Source organism: Trichomonas vaginalis, chromosome II (assembly GCF_026262505.1).
Source record: "Trichomonas vaginalis G3 chromosome II, whole genome shotgun sequence".
Lineage (NCBI taxonomy): Eukaryota > Parabasalia > Trichomonadida > Trichomonadidae > Trichomonas > Trichomonas vaginalis.
The window spans coordinates 125,420-137,881 of NC_067204.1; the positions used below are offsets into that span (position 1 = coordinate 125,420).

Genomic DNA, 12,462 nt, shown 5'->3' on the forward strand with positions numbered 1-12,462 from the left:
TTTATGGATATCTTGGAAAACATTCCGAGGTATAGAGAAGATGGACCACCATACTGGCTAATATTTGTCGGTCAAAACACAAGATACTGTGAAGCTATACCATTACAGTCCAAAAATATTTTAGATGTGAAAACTGCTTTGACAATATTCGTTGACAAATACCATCCAACAAAACTGACATCTGACTGTGAACGTTCTTTCAAATCAGACGATATTAAAAACTATCTGCGTTCAAAAAATGTAAACCAATATTTCATTGTCGACCAAAACCATTCTGCTCTTGGTGTCATTGACAGTTGTATAAAAATCTTAAGAGACTTAAATCAACCACAAGGTGGTGAGGTAGATGAAATGTCATATGACGACAAATACAGACATTTCTCCATGGCAAAGATGAGACAAGTTTTAAATATTTACAATAGCCGTAAACAAAAAGGTTTGGGAAACCACTCCCCCGAAGAAATGAAAAACAACCCCGACTTAGAGAAAGACTATATATTTAATAGTTTAGTCAAAAGAGACAAACAAGAAAGAATGCCAGGCTTCAAACTTAAGAAAGGTGACAAAGTAAAAATAGAAATACCTAAACGCGACCCATATGAAAATACTATTGACTATGACAACAATGGGAACTCGACAGGTACTCACGTTCGTGTTCGTAAAAATAGAAGAAAGTATACAAGAGAATATTATGAAGTTTTAGGCAAACATGGCAAAATGTACAGACTGCAAGCAGAAGATAAAACTACTATTGTCAGACCTCGTTTCAAACTTGTCAAAGTTCAAGGTGGTATACTTTCAAAGACAGTTCCTAACAAATATAAGACAACTCCTGACGAATATGCTAAAGAAGTGGAACATGACGACTAAGCATTTCTATACCATGCGTAAACTGTCATGTAAGGTGGCATGTAGTCTTTACTTTGTCCCGTTGTTTGTGTATATCCTGAAACGCGATGTGTATGGTTTCCATCTCCCTGTGTGCTACCCCAGAAACAATTTATAGCAAACTGAACGTTGTCTTTAACATCATATCCTTTACCTTTTTTCATTGCTGACCAATCCCAAAATCTATGTTTATGCCAACCTGCTTGAGATGTACTTAAATCTATGTAGTGACTGTGTGCAGGTAAGTTTTCACCTGAAATCGTTTTACTTCCACCTGTTTCCTTTGAAGAGTTTGCACAATACAAAAACCTGTCGACTATTTGAGTCCAAGTTCCAAAACCAAGTACTACTTCTGGTCTGGTAGAGTTCATTGACGTGTAAATAGAACCTATAGGATATACTGTTTGAAGTATTTCTGTCTTTAACGTTTGAAGCTCTGTTTTGTCAGCTTTTTTAACTAACTCATCGTTAACATATGTTTTGTCAGCTTTTTTATCTAACTCAACGTTAACATATGTTTTGTCAGCTTTGTTGTCATATAAATCTTGAGCAGTGAATTTAACTTTGTTTTCATCCTCCATGACATAGACATTTCTACATCTAGTGTATTTCATCGTCGTTATGTCTTCATCCGATGTTAAACCTTGTGGAAAGTTAGGAGGTTTCCAAAGTAGTACATCCCCACCAGTTCCATCAGGTTCTTCAACCGTTCCTGCAATATTTTCTATACCAACAGTTGCGAAGAAATCGTGTGTATGAGTCTTTTTAGAATATTCTTTGTCAGCTCTTGTCACTTCACTTGACATTTTATTGTCAACATATGTTTTATCCGCTTTGTCATCTAACATTGCTGGTAGTTCATCTACGTCATAGATGTTATGTGTATGGTGTTTTTGTGGGTATGTTCTATCTGTCCATGCGAGAATATAGTCTCTTGTTGCATCTACATACTCTTTGTCAGCTTTGTTGTCAACATCTGCTTTCAAAAGAAGTTCATCTATAGGTTTCTCGTTTAAAGTTCCTTTTGTTGGATTTATACAAACAGTATGGTTCTTATTGTCTTGAAACAGAAACTCATCTGTCAATGGGTTTAATGTCAGTTTTAAGTTTCCTTCTTTCAATGACTCAGATATCTTAGAATAGTTTGAAAAGTTTGTTGTGTTCTTTATTTAGAGCTTGTATAATGAGTTGTCGGTTGTGTTGTATTTCTCTCATAGACGCTGTTTCTTTCGACATTTTATTCTAGATAAAATATGCTTTCAATAGAAAAAGAAAATTCAAGAGTTGCTACAACTAAAACCATTAGATGAACTTTTTACTAATGTCGGTCAAAAGTTTGAGACAGAGACCGTAAAACATGAAGGCTATCGTTTTGACTACCCTTAAGATGGTTAAGAGACCCATCCGTCACAAAAGCTATTGGCTTTCGTAGAATTTGAAGTTCATTTCAGAAGCCATACATGGTTTCCCATTTACGGTCGCTTTTGAAGTTCGATACTATAACAAAAGAAAACGTATGTATGAGAAATTTGAACAGGGAAAAACTTTTACAAGTGAATTTGCTTGTAAACTTAGAAACAACTCTTCAAGTTTTCAAGAAAAAATAAACGATATCTATCTCGAATATGCAAACAGTACAACATTGACGAAGGAGAGTACCATCTCGATATTATATATGACAGGAAAAATGCAACTGTTAAAATTCAATAGAATAGAAGACCTTGGAGAAGACGTTTATATTTCTACAAAATATAACAACTTGGCATGGTATAGATTTTTTGAGGATGTTAAATCAGCCTGCAGAATATCCAGTACACCCGAACTTTTATGAAGTCGAAAACCCTAATGGAACATATGAAAATGTTTTTCGACTCAGATGCTATTATAGTTCATGCTTCATTTTCTGTGTGCACAAAACTCTTCTTTTTATGCTTGGCAAATGACTTTTACGAAAACCTACAAAGCTATATGAACACCGAGTGGAAGTATTTCAGACTTTCAAGTATGGTTTAAACAGATGGAAGAAAGAGAATAGTTCCATTTACCATGCGTTTTACTTAGAACTTAGTCTCTATAAACTACTATCAAACGTATCGAACGGTAAAAATATAATTTTAATACGGTTGAGGTGTTGGATTTGGTTGCCAACTTGACTGTGGTGCAGGTTCAGGCTGTTGTATAACAGGAGCTTGTTCTTCTGGTTCAGGGTCTTTAGGTATAATACCAACGAACTGACCTACTCTTTTGGCAATATTTTTGACTCCGTTCCAAATTCCTCTTCCGACGGTTTTTATTCCATTCCATATACCTCTTCCAACATTTCGAAAGAAGTTTTCCTATTCTTCCAAAGAAACCCATTTTACTATATGTAAAAATCTAATGTCCACCTAGTCTCTTACGTTTCCTTCTGAGTTCCATAGCATTCTTTAACTGGAGCTCATACATTCTATTTCTCCTCTGGTAGAAAACATACTCTGGGTCAACTCCTGTGTCGCGTCATCTGCATAGAGTTGTTTATATCCCACTTCGGGGTTTGTATAAAACTCTTTCCATCTCATATTTGCATACCATGGTGGTAAGCCTAACGCAGCGTCATTTGACATGGCAGTTTGCATTTGTACATCTGTTGGCACTTGACCATAGTTTGCCATTGCAGTTTGTATTCTAACTTCATTTGGAATATTCTCTGGGTTTGGTTGTCCAGGTTGCTGTGCATTCGCTAAGTTCTGTGCGTCCATTTAATATTAGATAAAAATATCTCTTACGAGTACATATGCTGAACATTTGCTGGTATTGGTTCATCTTCATATTCTCTATATCTTTCTGCCACGTCAAATAAGTAAATGACACAATGGAAAAAACCTAAAACTAACAATCCGATTTCAAACCACATTTACTTACCAATAAAATTTCTTTGTTATGACACTTTTTCCGGTTTATAGGACCTCTCTCATATTCTATCTTATCGTATCTAAACTCATAGTCATGTATGTCCTCTAACCATCTCATGACACTTTCCAAACCACTTTTATCGGATGTAAAGTAAAAGCATGGATGGTTATGTAAAACGTCTAAAGTTTCTAAAGAGTCTCTCAAAGTCCAGTCTACTTGGTATTGAAAATCATATGTGTTATAGAACGGCGGGTCCACTATAAAGAAAACATTTTCCTTGTCTTTATATTTTTCATACAACTCTGTCCAATGACATCTCACAAACTCTATACCCTCAATATATTTTTCTATGTCCTCTTTGAAAACATTTGTATAGTTAAGATATAAAACGTTTGACATAAGTGTTTCAATGTCATGAACTCTTATAGAACCACTATATAATAGTCTAGAAGATATACTATCCCAGTCAATATACTCTGCTTTTTTCAAAACCTCTCTGACAGTATTTTTCTTATCTAATGGTATACGTTCCATCTTACCTATAGGTATCTTTTCTTTTAACTCTTTCAATATTTTGTTTGTGTCTGGTATATGTTTGAGACGGTTCATATAGTTGTCAAAGTCATTGCATATAATCTTTGAGTCAGGAAATATTGTATGGCACAAATGAGATATATAGAAACTTCCACCGAACAAATCTACAAATGTTAGACCATTCGGTAGTTTCTTAAGTTCTCTCAATAGAATATCTTTACATCTACTCTTATTTCCAAAGAAGGGTAACGGTGGTTTTGTAAAATTCATTTTATATATACAATAAAAATGTTTTTTCTTCGTAAATGAGTGTAAATGACCCAAAAATATATTTTAGGGTAGAAGGGTATATCTACCCCGTTTTCTACCCTCTTTTCTACCCTCTTGAATTTTCATGAATTTCTTCGTAAAGACTTTGTCAAGACTTCTTCGTAAAGACTTTGTTAAGACTTCTTCGTAAAGACTTTGTCAAGACTTCTTCGTAAAGACTTTGTTGAGACTTCTTCGTAAAGACTTTGTTGAGACTTCTTCGTAAAGACTTTGTTGAGACTTCTTCGTAAAGACTTTGTTGAGATTTCTTCGTAAAGACTTTGTCAAGACTTCATCGTAAAGACTTTGTTGAGATTTCTTCGTAAATGACCCTAGTAGTATATTTTTGGTGTAAATTTCATGAAAATTCAAGAGGGTAGAAATGAGGGTAGAAAACGGGGTAGATATACCCTTCTACCCTAAAATATATTTTTGGTCATTTACACTCATGAACTTTCTTGTCTATGTTTTGTTAAGACTTCTTCGTAAAGACTTTGTTGAGACTTCTTCGTAAAGACTTTGTTGAGATTTCTTCGTAAAGACTTTGTCAAGACTTCATCGTAAAGACTTTGTTGAGATTTCTTCGTAAATGACCCTAGTAGTATATTTTTGGTGTAAATTTCATGAAAATTCAAGAGGGTTGAAAAGAGGGTAGAAAACGGGGTAGATATACCTTCTACCCTAAATATATTTTTGGGTCATTTACACTCATGAAATTTCTTGTCTATGTTTTGTTAAGACTTCTTCGTAAAGATTTTGTTGAGACTTCTTCGTAAAGACTTTGTTGAGATTTCTTCGTAAAGACTTTGTTGAGATTTCTTCATAAAGACTTTGTCAAGACTTCATCGTAAATGGACCCTAGTAGTATATTTTTGGTGTAAATTTCATGAAAATTCAAGAGGGTAGAAAAGAGGGTAGAAAACGGGGTAGATATACCCTTCTACCCTAAAATATATTTTTGGGTCATTTACACTCATGAACTTTCTTGTCTATGTTTTGTTAAGATTTCATCGTAAAGACTTTGTTGAGATTTCTTCGTAAAGACTTTGTCAAGACTTCATCGTAAAGACTTTGTTGAGATTTCTTCATAAAGACTTTGTCAAGACTTCATCGTAAATATTTTGTTGAGATTTCATTTATACTCATTCATCCTCAGGGCTAGAAGGCACGAAGTGCCTGGGAGCCCCACTACTTTTTTTTTTTTTTTTTTTTTTTTTTTTTTTTTTTTTTTTTTTTTTTTTTTTTTTTTGATATTATCCTTAGAATCCACACTAGAATATATTTAAATCAACTTTTAAAAAAGTTCGAATCCTGCGCGTCTCACTTTTTAAATTTTCGAAAAGGAAAATTATATTCTCCTAAAATGAAAACAATTTTCCGAATTGACATCCTTATGGTGAGTTAACATACGCAACAGTTTTGAAAAAAGTTCCATATTCTTATTAAAATGTTACAATTTTCAAACAAATTTCAAGAAATACTCTCAAAAAAGCATTCAAAGAAATCGGTGGTACACCAAAAATTAAAAGTGGTCCTCCACAAGAGGAATTAACTCCAGAATTAATTTTGAAGGTTCAGAATTCTTATGAAAATTACAAATGTGGGGTTCAAAAATTGTATTGGACTCTCAATATGAATCCAAAACAATTTCAAATCAGTTACAATGCAGTTATTAAGGCAGCAAAATTTCTGGGAATTTACAAAGAAAAAGATAAAAGTAATCCAAAAGCATATTATGTGGATTATGAAGCAATTCTTCCAAATACAATCTGGCATGTGGATATTCATTTTTTGAAAGAACCAGAAACTTTACCGGTTTATGGAATAATTGATGACAAAAGTCGTTATTTGTTAGCATTGAAATTGCTTCGTAACAAAAGTTCAACAGAAACTTCAAAAGTGGCAATTGCAACAGTTCAAAAATATGGAGCACCTTTCTGTTTCTGGTCAGATAACGGTAAAGAAAATGAGGGAGAGTTCACAAAATTTTTGAGTACTTATGACATTCAAATCAGAAAATCAGCTCCATACATGCCACGTCAAAATGGCAAAATTGAACGCCTCTGGCCATCACTGGACAAAAATGCTCCAAAGTCTTCAGAATTTGAGAGCATCAATCAGGAATTGGAAGAATTCAGGCAAAAATACAATGACATGCCACATGGCGCTCATCCAAAAATTGGAGTTCGACCATACACTCCAAGAGAGGTTTACAACAAATTTAAGAAATGGACCAAGGATGATAAACCGCTCTGGAAAAAATGTGTTAATAAGCAGTGGGAAGTTGAAGAGATTCCAAACTATTGAAATATTCTATATTTTTTTCAAAAATTCTCATTCAAATTTGAATTTGGTTTTCAAAATTATGAATAAACATTATTTTTATTAAACTTGATTTTTAGCTCTGAAGAATCAAAAGAATTTAGCGAGAAAGAATATGCAGCTCACATAGGGGTAGATAAAGATATATCTCGAAAAAAATTGAATTTATTGTAAAGAATGAAGAAGTTCATTTTAAGATTGAGTTGATTTTCAACCAAAACGAGAGAGCATGCAGGCAAATGAAATTCGAAAAGTGAAAGGAATGACATATGCAAAAGAAAAGATTCAAATAACGCAAGCGAAATATAGATCAGTTAAAATCAGAATAAAATTTCGATCTTTTCTACAGGGAACTAAAGGCTATGAGGCCCTAATATATAATCAGTGCCTCATAGCCTTTAGTTTGTTATTAAAAACGAGAAAACTTGTTCGAAATGATAAACAATTTCGAACAAGTTTTCTCGTTTTAAGGAGGGAATTGTTCCTTATGATGCATACATTATAAATATATACATCATAAGGAACAATTCCCTCTAGATAGCTAGGAAACCATAAATTAACTATTAATCTTTGAGATATTTTTTTATTGAGGTTAATACGTTTTTCTAAATAATTAAAATGTAAAATTTTGATTGTGAACTCATCTCTAATATTTTGGCTCCTTAATATATTTGAATCATGATCTTTGAGAAGAGTTCTCAAAAGTATTCACAAAAGCTATTTTTCCTTGAAATTTAAAAATCCTGTTTATCATATATTACCGAATTCAATTCCCTACATATTTCAAAATATTCTATGAACATTTCAATTTTTGAAAAAACATATTTTTTCCAAATATATTTATTATCATATTTCTAATAATATTTCCTAAAGCGTCACTTTTTACTTCCTCGACGATTATTTCCCTCTCAAAAAATTCAACAGCTTACATTTTGACAGAACTTAATATGTAACAAAATCTTCTAAAATTTTTATTTTAATTTAATTTGACACATAACCATCCTTTTAATTTTCGATTCAAATCCTTATCCTCTTCATTATTTTTCAATAATTTTTTATCGTAATTTGTAAAATTCGTTCTTTTATAGCTGTTTAAATAATCCAAAACCATGATATTTATTATTGTTAATTATTCCTAATCATGTTTTTTCCATTAATTTTAATTTTTTATTTTCTGAACCATTTAAATTAATTTTGTTAAGAATATTTTTCAATATAGACTTCTGAAATAATTAAATTATTCTCAAATTCTCACAAATTATTTCATTTCAAATTTGTTTAAAATGAATTTGTACACCTTAGTTGATTCAGCTTGGCTTGAAACAGCTCTAGCACAGATTCAAAGGCGCACACCGTTAGCCATTGTTCTCACAAATGTTCCATTAGTCAACAACACTATTCGTTCATCAATTAACAAGATAACATTTTACAAAGCTCTCATATGTAATAGACTAATTACTATTGAAGAGTACTTACATCATACATACAAACTTCAAGAGTTTACTACTTTCTACATTAAATATAATAATCGACTCTACGAGTGTTCATCCATTTTGAAACACAGAGATGACACTCTCCTTACCGATTATTTGATATTACAAAGTTCAAACGACTCTCGTATACAGGAAGAACCCTCATCAGCCAGCACTCCTCTACAACGCCAGCTTTCATCAGCCAGCACTACCAACTCTGTTCCACAGCAACAGCTCTCAACAGCCAACGCTCCTCTACAAAGCCCACTTTCTGCCAACACCCCGCCACAACGCCAGCTCTCTGCCAACGCTCCTCTTCAACGCCAGCTTTCATTAGCCAGCAGTACCAACACTCCCCCACAGCCACAACTCTCTGCCAGCACTCCCCCACAACGCCAGCTCTCTGCCAACTCTCTTCCACAGCAACAACTCTCTGCCAACACTCAGACACAACTCCAGCTCTCGGCCAACTCTCTTCCACAGCAACAACTCTCTGCCAACACCTCGGCGCAGCAACAACTCTCTGCCAACACTCGCCCACAACGCCAGCTCTCTGCCAACTCTCTTCCACAGCAACAACTCTCTGCCAACACCCAGACACAACTCCAGCTCTCGGCCAACTCTCTTCCACAGCAACAACTCTCTGCCAACTCTCTTCCACAGCAACAACTCTCTGCCAACACCCAGACACAACTCCAGCTCCCGGCCAACTCTCTTCCACAGCAACAACTCTCTGCCAACACTCGCCCACAACGTCAGCTCTCTGCCAACTCTCTTCCACAGCAACAACTCTCTGCCAACACCCAGACACAACGCCAGCTCTCTGCCAACACTCATCTTCAACGCCAGCTCTCTGCCAACACTCATCTTCAACGCCAGCTCTCTGCCAACACTCATCTTCAACGCCAGCTCTCTGCCAACACCTCGGCACAGAATCAACTCTCTGCCAACACTCCCCCACAGCAACAGCTCTCTGCCAATACTCAGCCTCAGTCTCACCCATCTGTGTCTATTCCCCTTAAGCGCGGGAGACCCAAAGTTAATGTACCAAAAGATCTTAAGGTAACTATTAGAAACCTAATTGAGCAGCATGGCCATCTTGGAATAATCTCCGCCTATAACCAAATAAATAAAGATATCGAATATGCCAAATCTCATTTTGAGGCATTTTTGGACATGAAGACGGGTATTGTTCCACAGCCAACGCCTACCCAAACATGGTTCACCGCTATTGAACGTTTTAAGCCCCTGAATCAAATTTCTTCCACAATTTCTTCCGGACTTATGATTGAAGAGTCTCCATTATCATTTCCATCTGAGCTGAGGAACATTAAATATCTTACAAACCCTCTTCCACATCCCCCCTCAAGACATATGGTAGAAAGAGCTTTTAGAGAGCTAGGCTTGGCACGTCCAAGGGGACCCTATCGGCCAAAAGGAAAGACAAGATACTTAGCTGCCTTTCCTAACCAAATATGGCACGTTGATATCCACTTTCTTGGCAAAAACAGAAGTCAGATTCTTTATGCTGTGATTGATGACTGTACAAGGCTCATCATAGAATGGCAGCATCTTTCGTCAAAACATGCTAGCCAAACAGTGAAAGTAATTAAGAGAGCAATAGCCCGTTATGGACCACCACATACAATTTGGTCCGATAATGGCGGCGAGAATAAAGGCGAGTTCCTAAAGGCTATGAGGGTTCGGGGGATCAATAATGTATATATTGTCCCCCATTGCCCATACCAAAATAGAGAGCAGAGAGTTGTCATGGGCAAAGATTCAACAATGGGTTGAGTACTATAATGCTAAACCTCATCTAGCATTACCAACTCATTATGTGAATGGAAAACAATTTCACTATAGCCCATCTGAAATGTGGAAGAAACTTCCAATTTGGAAGAGGGGAATGCCGGCAAAATGGATTGTGGATAGAGTCTCTCAAGATTTTCTTCCAGGTTCACTTATGGCCAATGAGATGCCAGAGCTCCAAGGAATCGAAGAAGATGAATGGGAAAAAGAAGGCGAGGAAGTTGAAGAAGAAGAAAATAAGGCGAATCCGTTTGAAATAGAAGAAGATAGTAATGAAGAAGATGAATACGAAGTAAATTATGAAGAAGAATATCAAGAAGATTATGAAGACCCTTATGAAGAAGATTATGATGATTCATTTTAATATTACGAATAAATGTCACTTTTTTCTATTTTTGACACGCAAAGTTGTCACTTTTCTGTCAAACCGTTTTTATCGTTTTCGTATATAACAGGTTCATAAACTTTCGGTGGTCCATAAACAACTTGAATTCCATCATCGGATGGTGTAGCTTCTGTTACAATTTCTCTTGTACTAAATTCTGAAGGTTATGGTTTCGGTTCTGTATCACGTGAATTTACATTAACTTGAACATTCTGTAATATTTTACTTTTGTCCTGGTTAACACTGTATCCAAATATTACTTCTCCTTTTGCACTCGTTGTTGGTCTATGCCTCATCTTTTTATTTGATTGTGATTAAAAAAATATAATTATTAAATCATTTAATTAAGTTTTTAATACTCGTAATAAGCTTGTGGATGGATATTTGATGGGGGAGCTGGTTCATCATCTTCATCAAAAGCTTCATTTTCAAGTTGTCTTGCCCTTGCTTCATCCCAACTATCAGCATCATCACCATTTCTATAATTGTTAACATCTGCTGTTAATGGAACTTCTTCAAACTGTTGTCTTGGTCGTGGTGGTGGTGCAGCTTGTCTTGCGGAAAGTGGAGCCATTTGTCTTGGAATACTCATTTGCCCTGGTGATGGGGGCATTGGAAGTTCTTGTTTGACACGTTTACGTTGTGGAACAGCTCCGCCGGATGGACTTACAACACCTGGCATGTAATATTGTGAAATACGTCCAATGAAATCAACACCTGTATTAAATGAGAATTTCTGATTAGAACCAACGACTTTAGCAGCATAGTTAAGAGCAGCCATGCAAACATTTACAATTTGATCTCTATTTGCTGATCTAAAGTTATTGACAAGATTCATAACAACCTGCTGAGCAGCATTCTTAAATGTCTTTGAGCTCTCAAATGATTTCCTTCTTCTTTCAGCCTTTTCATCAACTTCATCCTTTGATCCACCTCTTGTTCCGATTTCATTTTGTGCCTCTATCTTGAAACTGTTCATACCATATTCCCTATTTAATGATCTATAAACAGCTAATTTAACAAGAGCTAAATATGCTAGATTTCCACCTTGAGATTTAGACTTCGCTTTATTAAATGCTTTCGCTTTCTTAATTTCTGGTTCATCCTTTGAATTCTTTTGCCATCCATAACTTGCAAATAGTTTTTCAACTAAGCTTTTATTTGCATCACAAGTAGCTTTATAAATTGCATCATTAAAGAATTTCTTTGCTGAAACATCTTTTGTATTCTGAAGTGCTTCACCTAAACGACCTGTTAATGGATATACATAAGCTGGATTACCAGTACCATCATCAGTAACAGTTAAGTATTTCTCTTTGAAATCTTGGAATGAATGTTGTAAACGAAAACGATAAAAATGGTTTGACAAAAAAGTGGCACTTTACATGGCAAAAAATCGAGCCTTACTTTTGAGATACTTGAGATTGAAACTGAATCTTATGAGGCGGTGATCTTGAATCACTACCTCATAAGGTTCAGTTTCATATAAAATTTGTTGCAATTTGTTATTCTTTTGCAATTATTTCTTATAAGATTTTACATCTTTTAGCGGGGAATGTTTGTTATCATGTATATATTATAAATATCTACACGATAACGAACATTCCTCACTAAATTACTGAGAAACTTTGAGGAAATATCGAACAATTTCCTCAAAGTTTCTCAGATTTATATAGATAACTAGAGTCCCCTAGGCACTGATTCTGGTTCAGTACCTAGGAGGCTCAAGTTCTCTAACGAACTGATAAAATGTTTTTAAATTTTTGGATATTGCTACCTGTGAAGCACTGACTTCAAGTCAGTACCTCACAGGTAGCAATTACATTGAAATATGGGAGAAACTTTGTC

General features: G+C 35.1%; 4 protein-coding genes across 4 annotated transcripts, besides 7 other annotated features; 2 read left to right on the forward strand and 2 right to left on the reverse strand.

The window, feature by feature from the left end:
- Positions 1–1,886: part of a mobile genetic element that runs on past the window's edge.
- On the forward strand, positions 307–870 carry TVAGG3_0458170 (uncharacterized protein; the record flags this gene model as incomplete). The annotated part of the gene is made up of 1 exon (XM_051234936.1): positions 307–870. A coding segment is annotated over one exon (564 nt), but the record flags the coding sequence as incomplete, so codon positions are not given.
- Positions 1,887–6,017: 4,131 nt separating the features above from the next.
- Positions 6,018–6,853: a mobile genetic element.
- A 556-nt stretch (positions 6,854–7,409) lies between these two features.
- Positions 7,410–7,495: a mobile genetic element.
- Positions 7,496–7,859: 364 nt separating this feature from the next.
- Positions 7,860–7,901: a mobile genetic element.
- Positions 7,902–8,625: 724 nt separating this feature from the next.
- TVAGG3_0458210 (membrane-spanning 4-domains subfamily A MS4A -related family) lies at positions 8,626–9,420 on the reverse strand (the record flags this gene model as incomplete). Its single annotated transcript, XM_001291911.1, has 1 exon — positions 8,626–9,420. One exon carries the CDS (start codon positions 9,418–9,420, stop codon positions 8,626–8,628), a length of 795 nt encoding a protein of 264 aa, XP_001291912.1.
- A 181-nt stretch (positions 9,421–9,601) lies between these two features.
- Positions 9,602–10,593: a mobile genetic element.
- TVAGG3_0458230 (uncharacterized protein) lies at positions 10,327–10,593 on the forward strand (the record flags this gene model as incomplete). Its single annotated transcript, XM_051234937.1, has 1 exon — positions 10,327–10,593. The coding sequence occupies one exon, from the start codon at positions 10,327–10,329 to the stop codon at positions 10,591–10,593; it is 267 nt and encodes an 88-aa protein (XP_051092761.1).
- Positions 10,594–10,617: 24 nt separating this feature from the next.
- Positions 10,618–10,683: a mobile genetic element.
- Positions 10,684–10,966: 283 nt separating this feature from the next.
- Positions 10,967–11,593, reverse strand: TVAGG3_0458250 (uncharacterized protein; the record flags this gene model as incomplete). The annotated part of the gene is made up of 1 exon (XM_001295573.1): positions 10,967–11,593. One exon carries the CDS (start codon positions 11,591–11,593, stop codon positions 10,967–10,969), a length of 627 nt encoding a protein of 208 aa, XP_001295574.1.
- Positions 11,594–11,947: 354 nt separating this feature from the next.
- Positions 11,948–12,462: part of a mobile genetic element that runs on past the window's edge.